This window comes from Marmota marmota, unplaced genomic scaffold (assembly GCF_001458135.2).
Source record: "Marmota marmota marmota unplaced genomic scaffold, marMar, whole genome shotgun sequence".
Taxonomy (NCBI): Eukaryota; Metazoa; Chordata; class Mammalia; order Rodentia; family Sciuridae; genus Marmota; species Marmota marmota.
In genome coordinates, this window is record NW_025999900.1 from 36,073,392 (window position 1) to 36,093,917 (window position 20,526).

Below are 20,526 nucleotides of genomic sequence, written 5' to 3' on the forward strand. Positions count from 1 at the left end.
ATGAAGAGGAGATAATATGGGGATTATGGGAAGTTTGAGATGTAATGCACATAGAGATTGAAAGATATATATATCCATTCTTATTCAGCAGCAGCAGCAGCCTCTAAAACTGACTCGTCTACTCAACATCTTCTTTCTAATCTGCTTCCCTTCTTTACTCCCAACGTGAATCCTAGGGAAAAAAAATATATATATATTTTTTTTTGAAAAAATAAAAAAAACTCATGTGTTATTCTCATATAAGACAAATTAGATTTTTATGAAAAAATTATTGGAGGTGTGCAATGATTGATTTTTTGTTTCCACTTGGCTAGGCCATGGTGCCCAGATATTTGTTCTAATGCTAGTGAAGAGGTCAATGTGATGGCATTTTTAAAGGAGATTAACACTTAAATCAATATAATGTGAGCAAATCAGATTACTCTCCATAATGTAGGTGGATCCCATCTATCAGTTGAAAACCTTAAGAGAAAAATACTGAATTCATCTAAGGAAAAAGAAATTCTGCCTCCAGACTACTTCAAACTTGAGCTGAAAATCAACTTTTACCTTGGTATCCAGTCTAATAGCCTGTCTATAGAAATTGAACTTGCCAGTCCCCCAAGTTGCATGAACTAATTCCTCAAAGTAAATCTACATTGTAGATAAATACAGAAAGAAACATATGAAATATTGAAAGACATACATATATAGATAGATACAGATCTAACAGTTTTAAATTAATATGAAGCTAAATATTATAGATTGTTTATCACTTTTACATACTTTTGTGAGTATTTGTTATACTTCAAAATAAAATAATTGTTAAAATTATTTTAAAATTCATGACCATATTGTAAGCCACAGAAACAATTGATCCCTCAGAGATGCTGCCTTGGTTTGAATGTGTCCCATGAAGTTCAGGTGTTGGAAATTTAATGCCAATGCAACAGTGGTCTCTAATATTTGTCATTAGAACTTTACCCTCACAAATGGAGTAATGTCATTAAAATGCAAAACTACAACACAGGAGAAAATTAGATGATCACTCACGCAATGACTTATTACACACAACACAGACGGCAAGATTCATGAAAGAAATCATTGATAAGCTATATTTCCTGAAAATCAGAAACTTCTGCTCTGTGGAAGACAATGCCAAAGAAAACAAGAAGACAAGCCATTATCTGGGGAAAATATTGTAAAAGAAACATCTGATTAAGGACTGCAATCCAAAACACACAAAGAAGCCTTAATAGTCAAACACAGAATAACAAAAAATTCATTAATAAATGATCAAAGGACTTAACAGGTACTTCATTATAAAAAAATAAAATGAGAAACATAAAAAGATGCTCCACTTCATATTCCATTAGGAAAATGCAAAGTAATAATAACAGTGCTGTACACCTAGTAGAATGGCCAAAATATAGAACATGGCAACACCAAATGCTGGTGAGGATGCAGAGAAACAGGAGCTTGCATTTATGCTGGTGGGAATGTAAAATGGTGTGGCCTTTTTGGGAGAGAGTTCAGCAGCTTCTTATATGCTATTTCCAAATGACCCACCAATCATGCTCCTACACACACACACAAAAAAAAAAAAAAAAAAAAAAACCCAAAACCCCCAAAACAAAAAACATACAAACAAACAAAAAACAATAACAACAGAGTAGTTGAAAACATGTCGACACCAAAACCTTCACAGAGATGTTTATAGCAACCTTATTCATAACTGACAAAATTTGGGAGCAAATGATATACCTGCCTACAGATGGATGGATAATAAACTGTGCTATGTTCAGAAAATGGAATATTATTCAGTGTTTGAACTAATGAGCTCTCACACCATGAAAGACATTGAGAAAAGTTCAATGCACCTTACTAAGTGAATGAAGTTGATGCAGAAAGGCAGCATACTTTATGATTTCAATTAAATGACAGTCTGGAAAAGGTGAATTATAAAAACCATAGGTCAGTGGTTGCCAGTGTTTGGGCTGGCAATGGAATGAATAGGCAGATCACAGAATGTTTAGAGCAGTGAAAGTATTCTGTCTGACACTACAGTGGTAGATATATGTCATTAAACATTTGTCCATATGATACAAAACACCAAAGGTGATGCCTGCTGTAAACCTTAGACTTTATGTGACTATGATGTGTGAATAAAGTTCATGCATTGCAGTGAGTCTACCCTCTGGTGGAGGATGCTGGTAATGGGTGAGCCTGAAGGGAGCAGTGGCTAGGGTATGTATGTGAGAAATCTCTGGATGCACTTCTCAATTTTCCTGTAACTTAAAACTACTCTAAAATAATTTAGTCTTTAGAAATCAGAGTGCAGAGTTGCTAATATGTGATGGCTACAACAAAGGAAGATATGAAAAAAAAAGACAATAATATTTAAAGTGGGCAGATATATGAATGGATAATATACAGAGAAAAATAAAAATGAGTTAAATATGTTAAACTACATCTGATTTATAATTAAATTAATTACAGATGGAGATGAAAGCTGAATTATTAAGTAAAAATTAAAAACCTTGATAATACAGAAGGTTTGGGGGAAACGGGTATTCTTCCCATTCACTGTTGCTGATGGTGTAGGTTCGTGAAACTTACCCAGAGGACAATTTGGTGAACCATAGAATCATACAGACTACTATAAATATGTCCCTTTTCTTGAATAATAGTTTACTTTTCTACATTGAGTAATTTACTATGATATTTTTCTATTTTAATTTTTTTTGGCTCTCATAATTTTTAAGGTGGTAATTCCCATTCATCAAATACGTTTTCAATTTTCTTTCAATTTTCATCTGGTTTGGGGAAGTGATTATTGCTTATTATAGAGGTGGTGACAGAGACTGTGGATGGATTGCTACATAGACATTTTCTCACTAGGTCTTCCTCTTTTCATCCTCTCTTTTAAATACTTTCAACACACACACACACACACACAAACTCTCTCTCACACACACACACAGCACCAGTTTCCCCAGTGATTTGAGGATATTGTTGCATTTGATTTTGAATCTTTCCCACCACAGTTCATACACACATGTGATGCCCCTTGGTAGCTTCTTTCCCTAGTTCCAGGTTTCATCTTCATTGGTTTGCCATGAAAGCTTTCATTCCTCCATATACTTCTCAGCCCCTATATTCTGTGAGTTTGTGTCTTTTCAATTTCTTTTGGCATTTCACAAGGATACAGCATAAAAATATCTGCTTAACTTTTTACTTCCGCTGAAACTTAACTCATTTGAGCCTTTGTTAGAAAGAAAAGCAATCCATGTGACTGGCCAGAGCTGCTCATCATTTGGACATGGGACATATCTTCAATTATGCCTTACTCCCTCCCTGTCTTTTAAACACCAGCCTGTGTCTACCAACTGATTTATCAAAACAGAAACCCTTCTTATATATGATGCCACTCCCTTTCCCCTCTTTGCATTGCTATTGCATGTGAAATTCTGTTCTTCCTCTTTTCCTCTTTCTCCATTGAGAATCTTAGAGCTGGGCACAGTGGTGCACACTTGTAATCACAGCTACCCAAGAGACTGGGGCAGGAAGAACCCAAGTTGGAGGCCATCCTGGGAAACTTAGCAAGATCCTGTCTCAAAAAGTAAAAAGGGCTGGGTGTAGCTCTGTGGTAGAGACTATTTGGGCCCAATCCTTAGTATCACAACATAATTAGTTAATTAATTAGTCTTGGAAGAACCCTGGTTATTTGGGGTTGTAGCCCTCCCAGTACATCTCTTTCCATACTCTGTTAGGGATATATTATGAAGATGCCACTTTCTCTGGTGTATTTGGTTCTCTAACAATAGAACATGTCACAACAATGTCTACCAAGAGGAGCTGGAACAAAATGTGGAATTTTGTCTGCAAGGACAAGCACGAAGATCACTTCATTGTTTATGTAGTTTACTTTGAAACTACTTTGGCTCTGATGAAGAGCTGTCTTTCATTAATGAAGAGTGGATTGAGGGATGCCTACTTCTTCTTCTTCTGTTCAGGATATGTGTGTGATTTTTCATTAGCCAGAGAAACTGAGGGGAACCCACCGTAGATGTGCAGAAACCAGAGTGAATACCAGAGGCAGACACTCAGCAGTCAGATTCCTGGTTGCTGCTCAGAGTTAGTGCTCAGCTCCCCATGCAGTTTCTGCCACTGTGTCACCCAGGGCACAGTAGTACACAGCTGAGTCTGACTCTTGGACACAGTCTTTCTCCAAGTGGAAGGAGGTGGCTTCTTTATTGTACGTGGCTTGAAAACCTCTGTTGCTGCCCTTCTCGTTGGCCTTTGAGACTCTGAAGAAGAGCTGTAGACCTTCTCCAGGGTACTGAAAATACCAGAACAGAGAAGGGTACCCTGTGGCTGTATAAGTACAGTTGATAGTCAGGAAAGACCCTTCTGACACAGTCATTTTATTTTCTATCTGGGTCACTGAGTCTCCATGGATCCCTCCTGGTGGAAAAAAGAAATCTGGATCACCCTGAGATAAAACTCTTAGGTAAACTTATGATTAAAGATTTTGTTGACATCATATAAAAAGCAGTTACAACTTTAAAAGGCATTTTACTTACCCAGAAGGAGTATCACAGTCACTATGCATGGAGAAGCATTCATCTTGAGTGCCACAGAAATAATGTTCTTGATGCTGAACGTGAAGAAGATAGACCTCACAGTGAAATGAAAAGTCTAAACCCACAATTCACCCAGGAAGTGAGCTAGTGCCAGGGAGCTGCACCCCCTGGTGGGCAGGGGCTGAAATGGGAAGAATGATTTCCTAAACTCCTTTCAGATCAGAACTATGGCTTCATCTCTGACCTTTACAAAGCACATATCAGTCTTCACATGGCCCTTGTAAATCTAAGTGACAGCTCTCATAACCTCTAAGGGATTTTTTGTTCTTAAGACTACCTGATTTTTGGAAAATCACAACAATAAATAAAATATACAACTTGATATGATTATTACTTAATAAGATCAAAAATGTATAAAGATTTTTTATTTTTTAGCAAGTCAAGGAAGAAAGGATTTAGACACATGAAAGCAGCTGAAGAGTCAGGGAAATGTCTATTTCTGTCCTGGTTATAACTCAATAATCTTAGAGAATGAGCTGTGGGACTGTGGGGTGGGGCAGGAGCAGGAGGTGGGCATGAGCCTCTCTTGGCCTCATCATTCACTAAATGTGTACTTTGGGCAAATCACTAATTGTTTTATGTCAAAAAACTATTTTTCAAGATAGTGGGTTATGATATTACTTTTCCTATTATTTGATACTTTAAAAATTTCAAATTTACAATGTGTATATAGTAAATAGTAAAGCAAGTGAAAAAAAGATTCTACTTGAACTGAAATTCTTTAATAGAGCACCCCAGGAGGCCTCTATAGTTGAAAAAATCAGTTGCCTTGGTCATTTTAATACAGGTCATTATACTGCTATGTAACTATTGAGAGTCAAGCTACAACCCATTGAAATTTCATGAAGGGTTTTGGGATGAAATCATAGGAAGTAATAAGAATTCCAGTTGTTATTGAGGGATTCTATGTTTTTCAGCACTGTGTTCCACATGTAGAGGAGTGAAAAAGACATTTTCTAAGTAAAACAATTCAAATTTGTTAAGTGAAACAAAAATAATGAAGGGGTGGCATTTGGTTGAGAAATCACAACATGAAAGGCTGTATTTCCTCTTTTTCTAAAATAATATCAGTTTTAGGGATATTTTCTCCTTAATAAGAAATTTTCAGCATAGAAGCCACACTATCTAACCAATATTCAAATACTCCTAAATTTCAGAATCATTGAAAAATGTGAACCATAGGTAGAATAAATTCCATAATTTAAGTAATTGAATTGCTAGAGAATAATCAGAGATCAATGTCTAATGCCCCCATTATTTCACGGAGAGCAAGCTTAGGTGGCCAGCTGTGTAAATAAGGTGGGTACTACTGCTGGACTGTAACAGAGGTCAAGACCGAAGGTTCTTGAGCATCTCCATCTTTTCACAGAGTTGGAGGCCTAGCCCAGTCTGTGTTCTGGAGTTCACTCTCCACAGAGTTGAATAGAGGAGCCCATGAGTCCAGAGTAAAAATGTGAATAGTTTGTTATTTTTCCAAATGAATTTCATAATTCCTTTTTCTATTTCTATAAGAAATGATGATGGGATTGTAATTGGAATCACATTGACTCTGTACAGCACTTTGGCTAGTATGGCTATATTAATTTTGCCTATCCAAGAGCATGGGAGATCTTTCCATCTTCTGTGGTCTTCTTCAATTTCTTTTTTTAGTCCCTAGGTTTTCTAGTGTTTTGAATATTAAAGGGTTCTGTATTTTGTCAAATGCTTTCTCTGCATCAATTGATATAATCATATGATTCTTATCTTTAAGTCTATTAATGTGATGAATTATATTTAGTGTTATTTATCTTTAGTGTTCTGTAGTTTTCATTTTAGACCACTTTCACTTCTTTTGTTAAGTTGATTTCCAAGTATATTTTTTTGAGGCTATTGTAAGCGGGATAATATTCCTAATTTCTCTTTCAGAGGATTCATCACTGATTTATAGAAATCATTTGATTTATGGGTATTGATTTTATATCCTGCTAGTTTGTCAACAAATAATGATAGTTTGAGTTCTTCTTTTCCTATCTGTATCCCTTTAATTTCTTTCATCTAATTGCTCTGGCTAGCATTTCAAAGATTATGTTGAATAGAAGTGGTGAAAGAGAGCATCTCTGTCTTGCTCCAGTTTTTAGAGAGAAGGCTTTGAATTTTTCTTCATTTAGAATGGCATTGACCTTGGGTTTGGCATAGATAACTTTTACAATGTTGAGGTATATTCCTCCTGTCCCTAGTTTTTCTAGTGTTTTGAACATGAAAAGGTTCTGTATTTTGTCAAATGCTTTCTCTGCATCAATTGATATAATCATATGATACTTATCTTTAAGTATATTGATGTGGTTAATTATATTTATTGATTTCTGTATGTTGAACAAAACTTGCATCCCTGGAAAGAAACCCACTTGATCATCCAGAATAGCCAAAGCAATCCTTAGCAAGAAGAGTGAAGCAGAAGTCATCACAATACCAGACCTTAAACTATACTATAAAGCTACAGTAACAAAAACAGCATGATATTGGCACCAAAATAGATTGCAGACCAATGGTACAGAATAGAAGACAACAAAGACAACCCACATAAATACAGTTATCTTATACTGGACAAAGGCACCAAAAACATATATTGGAGCAAAGAGCTTCTTCAACAAATGGTGCTAGGAGAACCGGAAATCCCATATGCAGCAAAATGAAAATAAACCCCTATCTCTCACCATGCACAAAACTTAACTCAAAGTGGATTAAGGACCTAGGAATTAGACCAGAGACCCTGTGCCTAATAGAGGAAAAAGTAGGCCCAAATCTTTATCTCTTTCAGATTGGGCCCTGACTTCCTTAACAAGACTCCTAAAGTACAAGAAATAAAATCAAGAATTAATAAATGGGTTGGACTCAAACTAAAAAGCTCAGCAAAAGAAACAATCAATGAAGTGAAGAGAGATGCTATAGAATGGAACAAAATTTTTGCCACATGCATGTCAGATAGAGCATTAATCTCCAGGACATATAAAGAACTCAAAAAACTTAACATAAAAAACAAATAAACAACCCAATGAATAAATGGGATAAGAGCTGAACAGACACTTCTTAGAAGAAGATATCCATTTGATCAACAAACATGAAAAAATGTTCAACATATCTAGTAATTAGAGAAATGCAAATCAAAACTACTCTAAGATTTCATGCCACACCAGTCAGAATGGCAGTTATCAAGAATAGAGACAATAATAACTGTTGGCGAGGATGTGGGGGGAAAATACACTCATACATTGTTGGTGGGACTGTAAATTGGTGCAACCACTCTGGAATGCAGTATGGAGTTTCCTTAGAAAACTTGGAATGGAACTACCATTTGATCCAGCTATCCCATGCCTCCATCTATACCCAAAGGTCTTAAAATCAGCATGCAATAGTAATGCAGCCACATCAATTCATAGCAGCTCAATTCACAATAACTAAACTGTGGAAGCAACCTAGATACCCTTTAATAGATGAATGGATAAAGAAACTGTGATATATATACACAATGGAATATTACTCAGCATTAAAAGAGAGTAAAATTATGGCCTTTTCAGGTAAATGAATGCAGTTGGAGAATATCATGCTAAGCAAAGTAAGCCAATCCCCCCAAACCAAAGGCCGAATGTTCTCTCTGATAAGCGGATGCTGATTCATAATGGGGTGAAGGGAATGGGAAAAAAAGAGAAATTTTGATTGGGCAAAGGAGAGGGATATGTGGGGAGAGGTCATGGGGGAAGAAAGATGGTGGAATGAGATGGAAATCATTATCCTAGGTACATGTATGACTGCACATATTGTGCGATGCTATATTTTGTACAACCAAAGAAATGAAAAGTTGTGCTGCAATTGTGTACAATGAATCAAATATATTATTCTGTCTTATATACTAATTTAAATAAATAAATAAATAAAATAATATGAATAGTTTGTCTGCCACTTAAGACTTAAGTAAGAATTTCAGGCCCAGTTATTCTTTGAATTCATATTCCTTCTCTCTCTCTCTTTTATCTTCCAAATCATGTCAAAACCGGATGCAGAACTATACCAGAAAGGAATTCTAAAAAATAAGCTACACATTTCTATTCTGATATATGGGGTAAATAAAAAATAGGTTGGAATGATGCTGAGTTATAAAAACAAAACAAAACAGCATAGAGCTTCAGTTTTTCAGAGTGAAGAGTTCAAGAGGTGGATGGTTGCACAACAAGGTGAATGTACTTAATACCACTGAACTGTACAATGATTCAGGTAGTCAACTTCATATTGTGTCTTTTACCATAATTTAAAATAGTTTTTTAAAAGTGTATGATATTTTTCTTGCTTTCTAACTTCAACATAAGAGGATTTTACAATATGAAGAAACTTATTGACCAGCCCTACCATTATCATTTTAGGGCATGAGAAAGCGGAGTAGAGGTGGAAGAAGGAAACCACAGAGAAAGAGGATGTGGGGTTGTGGAATATGGATGGAGCACAGAGGGCCTGGGGTGTGCTTTCAGAGGAAAGGTGAAAAGAAAAGACAAGAGCAGAGGGAAGAGATTTCATGTTCTATCCCCTCACGATGCCCCTCTAAGAGCCTGTAATTACTGGTCATTTTATGAATAAAGTTGGTAGAGGGCAGGCAAACTCAAGAGTATAGAAATTGAGCTCCTTCAAGCTAGAGGTTTTAATAAGGCCATTAATCGAATGAACTCTTAGCTCAAAATTAGTCATAGTAGGCACTCAATGAAATTTTTTTCAATAAATGGACATATAAATAAATACAATTTCTAAAACTCAAGCTGCTTTCTATTAATATATTGCCTCTTTTTAATCTAAATATTCACATTTCTATTTAAGAGTACTTTTTTTGTATTATGCTATCTTTTTAGATTCAGAGTAAGAATAATATAGGTCCCAAAACTAAAATTTACTGGTCAATGTGGTATGAATGAATTGCAGTTTTGAAAGTTAGAACCCCTTAGCTATTTCACCGAGGTGATTTTTTTTTTTTTTACTTCTAGGAATTGAACCCAGGAGCACTTAACCACTGAGACACATCCCCAGCCCCACCCCCCCCCCTTTTTTTTTTTATCAGAGACAGTGTCTCACTGAGTTGCTTTCGGCCTCACTATGTTGGTGAGGCTGGTTTTGAACTCTTGATCCTCCTGCCTCAGCCACCGAAACTTCTGGGATTACAGGAATACAGTATTGCACCTGACCCAATGTGGTTTTTGAAATAGTTTTTCTTTGTATTTGGAATACCATGAAAATGAATGCATAAGAGAAAACTGAATTGAAGTGTACACAGAAGAATGTGTAGGAATAGAGTTACAGAAATTCAAGTGAAGATAAAAATACAAAACTTCAAAATATAATTTAAGTCCTTTATGAATTAAGACAAAATAATCTTTTCCTGAATAGTACAATAATAAATTAGTTGATATTTCATATGTTAATATGAAATATTTCCATTAAATGTAATTTCAACTTTTTTATTTTAAGCACTTGTTTTCATTTGTTTTAATGGAGGGTTATTAAATATTGGAAAATAGGATAAATTTTTAACATTCATATTTAAAAAAACTTGTAATAATTATCAAAAATTCCTTAGAAAAGAGTACCACTGAGGAATAATTTACCTTAACATCTAATAAAATTTACTATAAATCTATTTCTAAGATTCACATAAAAAGATTAATGAAATTAAATAAAGCACATGGAAAACAGAGAAAGGAGGAGATCCACATAATGAAAAGATGATTACTTGAGGGAAAAGGATGACTACTTACTTATATACAAAGAGGCTTGTGTCTCTGTGAGGGAGTTCTTCCACATCTATGCAAGAACCACTATTATCAACCGTCCTGTGGACATGACAGTGAGGGGGAAAGAAACCTTCACTGTGGAAATTAAGTTCTTTATGTTTGAGGTACATGAGGACAAAACAAATCTAAATTCAGCATTTTTCATATAGTAACACCTTTAGAAATTATCTGTGAGCACATTTAATTCACAGCACCCAAATCTAAATCTAAATAATCAATTATATAGTAAAACAAGATGGTCATTTTGAAAAGGAAACATACAGAGAGATTCCAAGTCCTTCTTTATTTAAAACAATGCCTGTAACATCATGTTTAACCAATAAATACTTGTTAGATGGATTGGCCTGAATATCTAAAAATTCATACAAATTTTACTGATTTTTCACTCATATGTTTTTCAACTGCTTTAGCCAATTCTTTGGCATTCTATCAGATATCCAAATGGCAAGTTAATTACTGTGACTGTTCATCAAAAAAAAATTCTGTGTCAACCTTCAACCTAAAGATTCAGGAATATGGCTGGCTTTGATTAGTGAGAACTCTGATGTGGTCTATGAACCTAGAGAGGGTTTCCTCAGAGTGAGTGTTTTCCCTCCAGCCCCAGACATGAGCTGCCACCTGGCCACTTCCTGTCTGGGGTGGTAATTTTCTGGCTTGGTTCCTACAGCAGGTGGGTATCTCAGGCAGACCCTTGGGTTTTTGTAGGACTGCTTCCAACAGTTCTCTCACCGTGGCTCTCAGAGCACAGAAATACACCTCTGAGTCCCCCAGCTGTGAGGCTGAGATGACAAGCTGGATGGATTTGCTTGCCTTCTGGAAATTCAGTGAGTAACGGCCTTTTGCGGCATTCTTCTGGCTGTAAGAGTTCTGAAGGATGAGGAAGATCATCTCCCCACTACTGGGCTGCTTGTACCAGAGGAGATTGTAATTTGCAAAACTTGTGTCATAGGAGCAGAGCAGGCTCACATCCTCCTTCTCCTGCACCCACATGGCTGGCTGGGCCTGAGTCACCTTCTGGGCAAAACTGGATCCTGAAGGGAAAAAGACAGAATCAGAAAGTTTAGGGATAAGTGGTGGGGAACAAAAAAGTTCATTTTTGCTCCCTGCTATCCCTCCCTCCCAAAGTCCCTGTAAGATTACCCTATCCCCCAGTCCCTAGGTCACAGATGAGGCCCCTTCCCGCAAGGACCATCCCTACTCAGCCACATGGACACCATGACCAGCTTCAGTAGCCTGGGCAGCACCATGATGGTGTTCTTTTTCTGGATGCAAAGTATCTTTTTCTTCTTTGACTTCAGGGCTCTGCACTGGGAGGGGAGCCCCACAGGGTGAGGGAGGAACTACTGGGCTATGAGCTGCTGCACCACCAGAACAGGAAACAGAGGCTTCCTTTTATAGCAAGTTGACATGTGTTATGTCAAACTTCTGTATCCTGGGTGACAGTCCCTCCAACCCAGACCCACTTCTGAATTAACGACTCTTAATTGGATAACCATTAAATGTGACAACAAACTCGGACATATTGGAAAAAAATTATTCAACCAACTGCTGCTACACTCAGTCATTGCATCTGTGATGGCACTGGGAGGAGGCACTTAAAACACTGTCGTGATGGAGGAAGGGTGGGAGGAGGAAAGGGAACAGCCATCTCCAGGAGCCCTTAGAGACGAGTCCCCAGCGGCAGATTCATTTTACCACTAAAAACCTGGGACCACACAAGGTCTTCCTGCTTTTGTGACAGTGTTGCCCTGGCTGAGTGTTTCCTCTGCTCTGCTCCTCTCCTCTGAAGATGCCCTCCTTGACCCTATCCCTGTGAGAAAGGCCCAAGGCCCACAGATTTCGGGGAAGAATAACCACTGAAGATGTCCATCAAAACAGAAAGCAAATAACATGGCCCAGGTAAGAGAACTGTGCAGCAGCTGAGACCAGAAATCTGCATTGAAAGGATAAATGTCTCAAAGGCGTCAGCAGACCTCAAGTCCTACTGTGAGGAGCACTGCCAGGAGTTACCCTTTGCTGACAGGAATACTGACTTCAGAAAACACTTTCAAGGATAAAAACAAAATAAAACAAAACAACAACAACAATAAAATGCATCATTTTATAGTGGAGGAGTGGAACAGTTCTTCCCCTCTTCTTAGCAAAGCAAATCCTGAGCAGCTCCTTGAAGAGATTTGCCTCCAGCTTATTTGGTAACTACTGCTATAACTAAAATGATCTTCTCTGGGAATAATGGACTTTGAAGTCTTTCTTTTTCAAGTTGCCCATTCTTTAAAATACCCCTTACTGACTTAATACAGGATAACAATCTTGGTTTCCATTTGGTAACTATGGTAAGTTAGCCTGGGTCTTCTTAAAAACAAATGATATGTTTCAAATATACAGTTGATTCATATGTGTCAAGGCCTAAATTGCCTAAGCACTTGTCAAATTAAAATGCCAAGAATAACTTCAGTCCTGAAACCTTTATATCATATTATATTCTTAATAAATTTTGTGCTGACCTGTATACTATACCAGGAAAAGGGGTGTGTTTTGCAAATGTGTGTCTTCATATATATACATATGAAAGCTTATTTCCTCATCAAAACTCCATTTTCTATGTAACACCCAGTTCCTCAACCCCAGAAGTTGTATTTATCTTGAGCTGTTTAGGTAGAAAACAATCCTTCTTTTCATTTTTATTGTGCAAAAAATAACGAATGAACATCCCAAAGATTAAAGGAAAAAAATGAGGTGCAACATTCATGTATCCTGACACCTATGTGTGCTGTTGCTTATTCTAAGGCAGAAATCAATCACTTTATCAATAGAAGTCAGAGTTATTTGGACTAGTCACTGAAGCTCTTTGGACCTGCCTGTGGAATAGCACTTTGCCTATGGCTTTATAATGTTGATCCAGTTGCCCATATTGGACCAAACAGCAGAAGAAAACCTTTAAATTCTCTTTGCTAATACGTTTAGCATGAAGCCCTCAAATATCAAGTCCTCTTATCAAGGTCCCCTTCCCTTCTTTATTTAGTTTTTCTAGCCCAGTTCTGTTCGTAAAGATTAGACACCAGAACTTGGTTAGTAGGTTATCAAATAATTAAATCTGTCATTTGTCATTTTCCTTTTACCTCAACTGGGAACCTAAATAAGTTCCTATATTCTGTATGCCCTGGCCTGCATGAAAGGTGTCCTGGACACCTCCTTAGGGCAGTTGATCATGGCATCAGGAATTATGAAAAACCTTTTTTTTTGTAAAGAGTAAAAAGAAGGCCATGTCCTAGAGATATTACTAAACAACATGGCAAAGAACATTGATCCACTGCTTATCATAAGTTATTTCTTGGCAGAGAAGCCAAAGCTTGTGATTTTCACAAAGTAATTTTAGCATTGTCTAGATTGGTTGAAGCATATTCAGATTTTGCATTGGAATCTCCATTAAATCTGATGATACCACATATGGTACAACTGTTCTGCTCTCTACAAACATCCAACATTTTTATATCAGACATATTATTAATTTCTTCTCATAATGTTGAGTTCTACTACACTTCTCATTGAAGGAAATCTCATAACTGCTACAAGAAGTATTCCTGTCTAGAACAGATATTTTGACATTCTCATGGTGAATTTTGAAAAGAGATCATTCCCTTACTCGGAAATTTTACTTTTCTCATCACCTGTCATATGAAAATGTGGAAATAGCAAATGGAGAATAAAACTGAAATGAATTACTGCATCAGACATGCTTGAACTCCCAGGACCTATATTATTCATTCCTTCCTTAAGCTCTCATGGCCTTGCTTTTTCCCCACATAGTTTTCTTGCTATGCTCTGGTCACCATTAGGCACATGTCACTCCCAAGTCATACATATCCTTTTCTTGTATACACATAAGGAGATCCATAAACTTATGTTACTCCATCTTTTCATCAACATGTGAACAGGTTGCAGTTCCTGGATTTTCATTTAATCACCTTTACGTGACCTAAAACTGAATGATTTCGTATCAGAAAACAATGTGGAGAAATATCCCTTTGAACCTGTGGAAACAACCTCATTAAATGCCATTTAATACCAGTTCAGAAAATAAAGTTCAAGGAATTGATCCTTGGTTTTATTTTACCAACAACTGTGACACATCCATCCTTAAATGACAGGTATCAAAAGTAACTCACTTTAACAATCTTAATGAAGCTTCTCCAGAATGTTTCCACAGGCAGACAGTCCATAGGAATTTAGTCCTAACCCAAGATCCTTATCACAATAATGCACTTTCGTGAAGTAGACCATGCATCTAAGACTATCAAAACAGAATGCTGAAAATAATAGGAATTACTGATTGTCATATTCTCTTTTGCAGTACTTTGTTTCTTTTGCTTTTTATTTTCTCACTTTAATGAAAGAATGCTATATATTTTTAGTTTATATTACTTTATTATTTTAATAATAAAATAAATGTTTCAGTGTAGGCTTTACATGAGGCAATCACCGCACTAGTGCTAAAATTCAGCTCTACAAAGTCATTGCTGGTGCAACAAACCTAAAGAACTGTCGATTATACCATTCAATGTCACTTCTTGGAAATTCCAAATAATAACCCAGCCCTCAATTTATATAGGTAAAATGAATTTTGATTAATAAAATTAGGCTGAAAATGTTAAAAAATTATGACTTAGAGTGCATGGCTCACCCTGATTATATGAATCGGTGTAACCTCATCTGAATCTCTCCATTTTCAACTGCAACAATGGCTTTTGACTATGTTATTTTGTTTATATTTTGGAGAAATAGAAGTCAAATATCCAAGGAAATTTAAACACTTCAACTGATGTTTTAAAAATGGCACAAAAAATTTAACATGTGCTTTCTCTAACCAAGACTCGGACTCCTTAAAAGATTATATATCCTGTGGTTTCACTCATATAACGTTCTGAAAAAGATAAAATTAGAAAAGAACAGATGAGGGTTTGTGAGGAGTTGGGATGAGAGGGTGTGATTACAGTAGGAGCGCCCAAGAGATTCCATAGTGACAACAATTTTCTGTGTTGTGAACGAGCAATGGTTACTCAAATCTATTCTGTGTCCTACAATTCAGTAGTCTCAGAACTGTACACCAAAAGTGTTAATTTTTCTATTTAATATTTAAGAATAAAAATTTAAAACACTGAGAAAATACAATAATTGTTGTTTCTTTTCTTCCGACTGGAATCTGCGTAATACAAATATTATTTTCTCAACATGAAAAAGAAAAGCTGCAGTATGTCAACTGTGGTAGGAAAATAACAGCCCCCACCCCTGCCCCCCACCCCAAATTTATGTATGGCTGATTCCCTGTTACCTTATATGCAAATTTGATTAAGTTCAAGATCCTCAAATGGGGAGAGTATCTTACATTGAATGAGTCTTAAATGCATTCATGTTGCACCTCCTTCTCAAAAAGAGAGAGACGTGACAATGAGAGGGAAATTCCAGGGTGATGATGGAGACAGAATCAGGAGGAGGCAGCCACAAGCCCAGAAATGCTGACAGCCATCAAAGATGAGAGAGGAGATTTCCCATTCCAGCCCAGAGAAACTGATTTCAGCATTGGCCCTCCAGAACCAGGAAAGGAAAAATATTTCTTATGTTTAAGCCAAGAACTTTGTTATAGAGGCAAAAGAAAAAAAACATATACTCACCATGTTGTGGGTTAAAACTTAAAAATGTTTGGATCTGAGATAACTGGGTACTGACCCTGCACACCGTGGCTAGAGATGTTTTTTTGTTGTTGTTGGGTAAATTGTCATTTTCATAAGACACAGCAGTTGAGCCAATGATAATTATGCCCTCTCTCTTATAACCAAGAGGTAAACGAATAAAATGTAAGCCTTGCTTCCCTCTCACTTCAATATTAGTCTTGGGGAAACCAATCAAGAGTCAATGTGCTTCTCCAGGCCATGATCAAGTGATATATGGAGAGATGTAAAGAAAAGCCAGATGAGACTTGGCTACAATACTGACCTTTCTTGTTCAGATTTTTTAAACCTAATTCATTCCAAAAACAATAGTTACAACTAAATTAGCTGATAACCAATGTTCATAATTCAGCCAAGGGAGATAATTGTCACCATGCCAACCTAAATTACAACCATTGTTAGGAAGAGTTGGGGCTCTTAAAATGCAACTACCTTTGACCAGAGGTGGAAAATTAGGGAATTAATTATTTACATAATTTCTTTTTTTGTGAATTTATTAACAACATAAAAAGATATACATTTTTAAAAACATGCTAGTGATAACAATGTTTGATTTAGTTAAAACATGAAGCAAAGACAGGATTGTAGCAAGCTATCTGTAAATTAACCATTAACCAAATTCCTTCTGTTATCCACTAGTAAGAGTAGAATAAGGTGGTGGGAAAATATGTATAAAATGTTTTTCACATCCACCAGAAATAAAGATAAAGGAGCAATAAAGATTAGATGTTACATGGCTGTATAACCAATGTGATCCTGCAATCTGTACATGTGGAAAAATAAGAATTCATACCCCATTTGAATCAAATGAGTGATATGTCAAGATCATTGTAATGTTTTGAGCAACTAATAAAAAAATTAAAAAAAAGATTAGATGTTGAGGAATAAATTTAACTGTGCTAAAAAATGGAAATTTATAAAGAAGTTCTTAGATAAGTGGAAATAAATAATATTACTTTAAAATAAATCGTACTATATATATTTGAGATTCATAAAAGGATGTTATAAGACACATATAAATAGTAAAATCTCCATAAACTAAAGCAAATTAACATACCTGCAGTTTTACATGGTAACTCTTTTGTGTGTTTTAGACAAGAACTTCTAAAATCTACTTATTTGACAAAAATCCTTACTACATTATAATTTCATTAACTAGGGTCTTTATATTAAACAGATCTCTGAGTTTGTTGATCCCACATATCTATTTCTTTGTATCCTTTGATCAAATACTAGCAACAGATTAGTGACAGAATTATCAATTTCATATTTTACATAAATTTGATATTTGGCATATAATGTTTTGTTATCAGAAAAAAGTAACAAATACAATTATCTAAAGAGCCAAAAGCCCACACCTAGCAAGGATTATGAATGTGATACTAAGAAGTTATTTTATGAAGGGATTCTGAACTTCAAATATAGGCTCATCATTAAAGCTTGTATTTGAAGAAGATGCATCACTAATTAATTACTCTTAAGAAACTATTAATCACAGTCTTAGGATTGCTGAACACATGGCAATGCCTTGATTCGGGTTCCCCAAAGAGGGCATAGAATCTCTTTGCCCCTTGCACTAGACTTCATCCTATGCATCTCTATCCATCTGTTTTTATTTCACTATGTGTATGTATGTTGAAACATCATGTTGTATACCTTAAATATATAATTTATAAAATAATTATTAAGCAACAGAATATTATTAAGCCAACAAAATATTCTAACTTATTCTGGATCATTATGAACCTAACCTTATTATTACATGCTTTTAATATTAAAGTGCTAGTTTCCACTTGCAAACAAACAATATGACAAATGTTATACTTGAAAGTCTGTGTTAAGGGAAGTAGGTGGGGCTCAGCTCAGTTGCAGGTTTGAGTATAGGCTGCAGGTGTCTGGGAAGCATCGTGCATCAGCTGCACAGAAGTAGACAGCTGAGTCTCCAGGCTGGGTGGCTGTGATGTTCAGGGAGAAGTGTTTGGCTCTCTTATCCAACACAGAAATGAATCTTTGGACTTGATTTATCTCCTTATTTGAACGAATGTCTATAATGATCCTGGGACCTTTTCCAGCTTCTTGCTTATACCAAGGGAAGTAAGATGAACGACTGTCTGAGTAAGTACAGTTGATAACAGCACTATCTCCCTCCTGGACACTCAGGGTAGAAGGGTGCTGCTCCACCTTCTCTCCTCGGCTCACACTTACGTGGAAAGAAAATTAAAAAAAAAAAAGATGATGTGAGCATGTCATGACTGTTCAGAAGTTTTTCATCAATAACTAGGAAAAACCTGCATAAAGCCAGTCTTCTTCCCAGATGTGTAAATAACATCTACTATTATACCCTGTTGCCCCAAATTCTCAACTCACAATTCAGATGCAGCCATAAGACCATGAATAAAGCAGAAGTAGAGATCTTCAGTGTTCTTTCCAATTAAGATTAATCCAGACTTGCAATCTACCCAGGAGAGCTACTTCTGTTACCTGCTGTTCCGTTTTTTTCTCTAACAATTATAGTGGCTTCTCTTATTGTCTACTCAGCCAATTTAAAAAAAAAAAAAGTTTATTCATTCAGAATCCACTGCAATGAACCCACCACCTATTCTGCACCAACTGAGGTAGACTGTCCCCTAGTGGTCACATCGTCACATCCTTAACTACTTAACTCTGGTGAGTCCCCTTTTGGGACTCAGACATTTAGAAGTAGAAGCAGGTCTTAAATCAGAGATTAGATGTAGAGATCATGTCATTATTAATAAACTGTAAATAGGTAGAAGATGTTGGTATTTATTCAACAATGGGCTGAGTTTACGTGTTTGAAGTTAAGGAAACATCATAATTCATGCTCTTAGACAAAGAAAAAATACTACGACTTTCCTTTTCAGCCAAATCTACTTTTAAGAATTGTCCATTGAAGAGAAAAATTATTCTGAAAAGGAACATGTAAGCCAAAGATCAGGATATATGAAGTGCATCATCTCAGACTCTGCTCCTTCAAGCCTGGCCTTGTCCATGACCTTGTCATTACCAGAGAACAAGCAGTACCAATAATCCAACCATGGCATCTTCCTTCAACAAAGATGGTATTGGAAAGAAAGTAAAGATCATTTCTTAATGGTAAGGGAGCAGGGCGATAAGTTCTTGAGTTATTAATACTTCAAATTTGGGAACAGTTTGACCTATAGATTGGGTTGATTTGCAATGATGAATATGATACTTTAAGAGACCTTCTCCTATTTCTGTGTGGCTTGTATTCTTCAAAGTCCTAAAAAACAAGAGGTTCTCAAGAACTATCAAGCTACAAATTCAAAAGCTGCAACCACATCTAAGTTTTTCTTGATGCAATTTCCTGCTATCAAAATGGATATGTCCTTAAATGCAATGACTGACATATTTTCCCTGGAGTTTCCTCTAGCCCATGAACCAATCCTCCTGGCATGAACTTCTGCTGCCTTGACCACTATTTTTTCCCCCAAATTAAACGATGATGCTTTCCCCCCCAAAACATCAAAAAAGTTATTCAGTCCTATTAGTTTCCAGGGATAAGTTTTATATATATAATATGTATATAATATATGCATATATATAAAATATAAGATATATATTATATATAAGATATATAAATAAATATATAAATAAGAGATATATATATATATTTTCCCTAGACAAAATCTAGGGAAACCCAAATATTGCCTCTATGCTGGAATAATACAAATAGAAATCTGGCCCTAAGGAACTGACCATGAGAAATGTTTTCTGGGAAACCAAGAAACAATTTCCATGAAGTGAAGGTCCTTTCTTGTGACTTGTACTCTATAGTACTTTGGAGTTATAGAGAATATTTTTTACCCTTCTATTACTTATCACACCCTTGAAAACTGAAAGACAGCTTTGATTACACACATCAACTCAAAATATAAATGTATGTATACACATATAAAATATATATTTTCACATATTTAACATATTTATATTTAAGATTGTTCTATTCTCTCACCCATTCCTGTGATAGAATTCTCTAGTCCCTCATTAAGCATCTTTTCTTGAAGACAGATACTTTGGGTCAATATTTGCCCTTTTGAGTTATGGTATCATCCAGAAAAGGATTTTTCTAGCATCTTTATGAACCGTCAGTTGCAGGAGGACGATGTTCATCTCAGTATCTCAATTTCAGTGACTATTTTTGCTGACAATGATTGATGCTTATTATTTATCTATCCTTCTTTCAGGTGATGTCCACCTGGGATATTTAATACGTTGCCACTTTTAGTAAAGTCGTTAGAGATCATCTGGGTATGGCCCATTACTCATCCTCCCACAGCAGCCAACAAATAATGGACTGACTTGCTGGCAGAATAACAGAGATCAGCC

General features: G+C 36.0%; 1 gene segment (V, D, J or C); it reads right to left on the reverse strand.

The window, feature by feature from the left end:
- Nucleotides 1–4,117: 4,117 nt before the first annotated feature.
- Nucleotides 4,118–4,608, reverse strand: LOC125615200. The segment is given in 2 exon segments: nt 4,118–4,446; nt 4,566–4,608. Coding segments are annotated over 2 exon segments (372 nt in total).
- Nucleotides 4,609–20,526: the final 15,918 nt, after the last annotated feature.